The 5,781-nt window shown below is 35.5% G+C and overlaps 1 protein-coding gene across 1 annotated transcript in view; it reads left to right on the forward strand.

Moving 5' to 3' along the window:
- TRAPPC9 (trafficking protein particle complex 9) overlaps positions 1-5,781 on the forward strand; it is an 843,209-nt gene that overhangs the window by 92,633 nt on the left and 744,795 nt on the right. The window contains 1 exon segment of the mRNA XM_025214635.1: positions 310-436. Coding sequence (XP_025070420.1) covers positions 310-436 — 127 coding nt within the window.

Below are 5,781 nucleotides of genomic sequence, written 5' to 3' on the forward strand. Positions count from 1 at the left end.
CTGGACACATTTATTTTATTGTGCAAGCTTCTGTGAAAGTAAGGCTTAGAAATACAGTTGCAATTTGTGTTAAAGTGACAATTTTATTTAACAGTGAGGCTTATGAAGCATACATTTTAACTGGCTAGATGCAGCCTTTACAGAACAAAGAGAATTGAATATTATGGTACAGTCTTGTGTCTAGTTTATAAATAAAGCTGTTGAAATCTGAGTTGACTGAACCTTCATTCTTAGCTCTACCTTTTGTGTTTGGGTGTTGTAACTTTTTGGAAAAAAAGCTTTAATTGGGGAAAAAAAAATCTCTTTTAGAAAAGAAAGATGTAACCCAGAGTTTGGAAAACTACACCTCAAAATGTCCTGGCACAATGGAGTTGATCACACTTCCAGATGGTTTGAAATTGCCCCCTGTTCCATTCACCAAACTGCCTATTGTAAGGTAAGACTACATTTAACATTATATTTAATGGTTACAATCTGCTGGGCACTTCTAGGGAATCGCCTCAAATCAGTGGTTTTCAACCTGTGATCCGTGGACCCTTGGTGTGCAGACTGTCTAAGGGTCTGTGAAAGAGGACTATGATGAATCAAAAGTACGTGAATACCCACACTTAAATTCAAACAGGTCCGCACCTCCATTCAAAATTTTTTAGGGGCCTGCAAAAGAAAAAAAGGTTGAAAACCAGTCTCCTAGATACTCTTATCAGTTTGCGTACATTATTGTCTGGTGTGATGCAGAACATGTTAAATTATGAGTTTCTTTAAAGTAATAATTTATTAAGTTTTACAGTGCAGTCGTTGGTCTAAAATGAGCTCCTTGAGTGGAGAAAATTTGTTTTGTTTTGTTTTTTGTCTCACTCTTGAAAATCAAAGTAAGAATAACCCAGAAAGCTTAGGTAGGGATTTTCAAAAGAGCTTAAGAGGTAAAACTAATCTAGGTAAAAGTCATTATTCTGTGAGATGCCTCCCTCCCTCCCTGCCCCCAGAAACATGCATACAACAGACAAAAATAATCAAATGATCAGTTGAGATGAGGAATTTTACCATGTTTCAGTCTGATCCATTGCAACTTCTGTGTGTCAGATTGCCTGTACAGAACTTCATTGTAAGAGGTGCATCCTATGGCTCAAGTCATAGCAGTGTATAAACCCATTATTGTTGTCTCAAGCTCACATCTTAATAATAAAAGAACATTTATGGACTTCTCCACAGTTCCTTCCTTCTTTCCTCTCAATCCTTTTGGAAACGCTTGTGTTATTTGGTGTCTCTTTATTAAAAAATATATAGTTAAGAATCTACTACAAGAATCTTAATAAGTAGTTAAGAACAGTTGTTTAGGCCTCTCTTACCATTGAGTTAGCATCAGAATAAAATTCTCAATCTTGAGATTAAAACTCAAAGGAAAAAAAAATACATTCAGCTGCAGCTTTGACTAATATGTGAATGTTTGAAATGCCTGGGGTAATGCTTTTGCTTCGGAGTTGCTTGGCTTGTGTTGTGTGTGTAACCTGGGCTAGGAGGGGATGTGAATGGTGTTTGCGTAAGGGGAGCTTTAGCTGCTTGGGCCCTCTTCCACAAAAGGATTTCAGCACCTTTTATGTGCGAGTTGTATATCCAAAACCAAAAGTACAGTCCTCCAAAATATCTATTAAACAATGCCGGCCCCTGAAATTTGAAGTCCAGGTTTTCGCCAAGAAAATATACCCCTGCGTTAAAGTTCTGTGCATGCTGACAAGCATCTCTCTTGGCAGTACTGTGCTGTTGAAGCCTTGCCTTTTACTCATGTTGCAGGACTATAACCAAGACTTTGGGGTGTATTTGTACTGTCATCTGCCATGTAGTGTTGGCTTGTTTTACCTTACCGTAGGTATCTCCAATTTGGATGCGTAAAACAGTATAGCCAGAGCAGCATGGAGCATGGCAGCCCACTGCATGGAGCACTCCATCTGTAGGTAGATTGCTGCTTGCACACTTTGAAGCTCATGTACTTCTGTTCTGCATGGTAGTTTGTAATGTAGGTGTAGCCTACATCTAGGTTCAGGACTCTTTTCCCTAGTTTACTGAATTTACAGTGATTCTGAGAAACCTTATATGTACAGTATTTACCTGAATCCAAGAAGACTTTAGATTTAAGATGACCTCCCCATAATTAGATTCTGAACATGGAAAATTTATAAATTTGTTATAATTTTACATGTATAGAATCATATTATTGGAGGTTTGTCTTAAATTTATCCCCCCTCAGTGGGACAAGCAGCGGTAGAGGGGAAGGTGGTGAGAGAGGCAGCAGGGGGAGTCATGTGCCTGAGACCCTTGTCCCTTGTATTAGATTTAAATACCAGGGAGTGGGGGAGGAATGGCACTGCAGGGTAGAAGATAACAAGGGGCTTGTTCCCCTTTGTTGAATTATGGGGGGACACCTCATCTTGGATTTGAGTAAATACAGTACATTCCAATCTCTTAGGTTAAAAGCAATATGTGCAGCTCTTAAGTTCATGTAAAAACTTGATTCTTTATAGTGTGTAATAAATTTAAGCCCTACCAACAAGGCAGTGGTCTTTCATAACTCAGAAGCAGAATGCAGAACATAGGAAAGTTACACTGACAAATAGAAGAGGACTGAAGAACAATGAGTACTTTATGTAGTACCTTTCTTTAAAAGATGACAGACCCATAATTAAAAATGAATAATAGATTATAAGGCTAGAAGGGATCTTTATGACGCTTACTGATCCTGTAATATTACACAGGCCATAATATTACCCTGAATAAATTCCTGCCTCAAGTAGAGCCTATTTTTTTAGGAAAGCATCTGTTCTTCATTTAAATATTTCATTTTGAGTTGTTCCAATAGTTAATTAGCCTTACAGTGCAAAATAAGGAGCACATTTTTCATTTAAATTTGTCTAGGCCTTTTTTCCAGGCATTGGATCTCACTCCTTTTTCTGCTAGATTAAAAAGTCCTTAATTATCAAATTTCTCTTCTGGCTAGTACAGAAAATTAACATTAATGCCCCTTGGCCAGTTCTCTCAATTTTTGGATGCAATTTATCTGGACCTGCTGATCTCAAAGAGTCCAATTTTGGTAGTTCCTTGACATGTGTTGAAGCTTAAAAATATTTTCGTATCATATGACTACTATCATCTGTTTTTTCCCAAATAGAGAATAGGCGTATTTACTGAATATTTCTTCCTTTGCTTCATTATTCTTCCATGTCTTGCTAATAACAGAACAATAACATTGTTAGGATATTTTTGTTCCTGTTATACTTAACTTTCTTGTTTCTAATTTTGCTTGTCACCAGTTTGGCCTTTTACTTTACTTTTCATTAGGGTTTTGTGTTTGTTTTTGTTTTTTTAACAACTTCTTGCTTCTAATTTATATTAATTTTTTTCAACTTCTTTTTTTTATCCATTTATCATGTATGGCCTTTTACAGTTTTTATTTCTAGTGTGCCAGGCTTTTAACCAGTGTAGTCTTGCTCAATCATAATTCTATATTTGAGTAGCATCTAGTAAAATATTTGAATATTTTCCAGTTATTCACATTTTTTTGTTTTTGCTTTTTTTTTAATTCCAAGGCTATAGAATGCAACTCATTCAGTTTTAAATATCTAAGGAACTACTGTTCTACACATGAAATGCTATGATTGTGTGTGTGAAGGAAAAGGGATTTATTGCTGTGTGAAACCATAGAAATATTTCTTTTGCAGATATAGCTTTGTTTTGTATGTCAAATGCTTTTTTTGATGGTTTCTTTTTGCTACTTTTACCTTTTACAGTGCTTATATAATGTAATGATAAGTGATTTAGAGCACAGGTAGATATGTATGAAATGTTGCTTTATTGGCAGTTTACCTGTATGTATATATGTATATTCTTATGGGTTCTTATGAGTTTATTCTTAAATGCTTCATTTAAAATATTTGTTTCCTAATTGCATGAGGCCGTCTCAGTAGAAGTAATTATCTGTTCATTGCTGTGTATGAGAAGTTCCAGGAATCTTTACATTTCGGTTAATTATTTTTAGATAAATTCAGTGTTTATTTAATAGTGTTACTTTTTGGTTTTGATGGTTGTGGTGGTAAACATTAAAATGTTAATACTTTGTAATAGTTATGATCCAGTAATGTCTCTGTACAGCTTCCTTCAGAATGCTTCTGTTGCTGGTGCAATGTTATGGCGTTGCAGTGATGATACCTCTTTGTATTATTCCTTGTACCATTTCATTTTCTTTTCTGTGGTAGCACATTAGGCTTGAAGGTTTAGGTAACTTTCGACAGGAATTTTTGTTTCCTGATTAGGTATTCAGTTTAACTTTTATTAGGACAGTACTCATATTTTTGCTTGATATAGTTGTCTGCTGTTTACCAGGTGTTTTCTTTGCACTAATATTATTTTTATTCCTAGACTAACAGTTATTCATGTAACTTATCTGCTGTATTGTAAACCATGAAAATTATTTTAATATCCTTAAAACATAATTTTCTTCTTTGGAAAAAGTGGTTTTATTGTTGTTTCTCTGTTGCCAATTAACAGTTGAGAAAAGTTTTCTTCTCGGTGCATCTTTGCTGTAACTTATTAACATCTAAATATCTTCCATAAAATGCTCAATGAAAACTGAATCAACTGTAATGTTTACGGTTTTTCTTTGATATATCTTTGCATTATTATCAAAGCATTCTAGGAAGGTAGCTTGCACTCTCATGTGGAGTTCTCAGGAAAAAGAAGTTTCATCCTAAAAACAAGCTGTGCTTTTTTATAAGGTTCTTGCACATTCTTAGTTTCTTTCAGAGATCTCCAGCAACTAAAACTTTACTAATTGGGCACTGTTTTAATGCCCTTGTGTTTGTTCATTATTCCTTCAAGTGTCTATCTGGAAGGAAGTAAAGCTTTTCAAATTACTCATTTATTCTTTGTATTTCTCTATTGGATAAAAACTTTGTTGTGATCAAATCATATTATTCATAGTTTTAGCCTTCAGAGAACGATTTTGAATAAATAGTATGGCATTTGGTGCTTCCAGAGGACCCAAGTTTAAATTCTAGGTTGGTTATACTGTGAAATTCCAAAAAGAAGGTACCTGCTTGTTATTCTTGACTATAATATAATGTGAGGCACAAATACCAGAGTTGAGCATGATCTCTCACGAGGGACCAGAACTGAAGTGTAAACAGATGACTGTTTAGGTGCTTTGTATTTAAACTGATACAGTTCCTGCTTAAACCTTCACTGGTGCATTATGCCTGGCACTGGCTCAGTTTAATTATCCTATATCTTACAAATTAAATTAACATTATTTTATTAAAAAGAAAAAGTTAAGCTACAAGAGTAAGTGGTGCTTGTATATTTCAGCAGTTTCCTTTTCTTTAAGTAAATTTGATTTAATAATCAGGACTATTACTGCCAAATGCCTGCCAGTTGAATGTTCTGATTTTTTTTTTTTTTTTTTTTTTTTTCCCCTGTTGCATCTATACCTCCCATCAGTCTTACAGGACACTCTGTGTAAGAACATAAGGTGTTTATAGACATGCTCCAGAAGGGGGGAAAGGGGCACTTTAATTAGAGCGGCTTTGAGAGCTGCTCTAATTAAATTGTCTAGAACATCACGTGTTTCAGTGCCTCTGCACTGAAAAATGGTGGCAAGGGCGCTTGAACTAAAGCTTATCGAATGAGCCATTTTTCAGTGTGGTGAGGCTGATGCATGTGATGCTGGAGTCTGCTCCAACACACTGTAATTACCGATTCTCCTCCCCCACCCCACATCTCCCTGGCTAGGGAAAG

The sequence above is a fragment of the Alligator sinensis genome, unplaced genomic scaffold, assembly GCF_000455745.1.
Source record: "Alligator sinensis unplaced genomic scaffold, ASM45574v1 scaffold721_1, whole genome shotgun sequence".
NCBI classification, from domain to species: domain Eukaryota; kingdom Metazoa; phylum Chordata; order Crocodylia; family Alligatoridae; genus Alligator; species Alligator sinensis.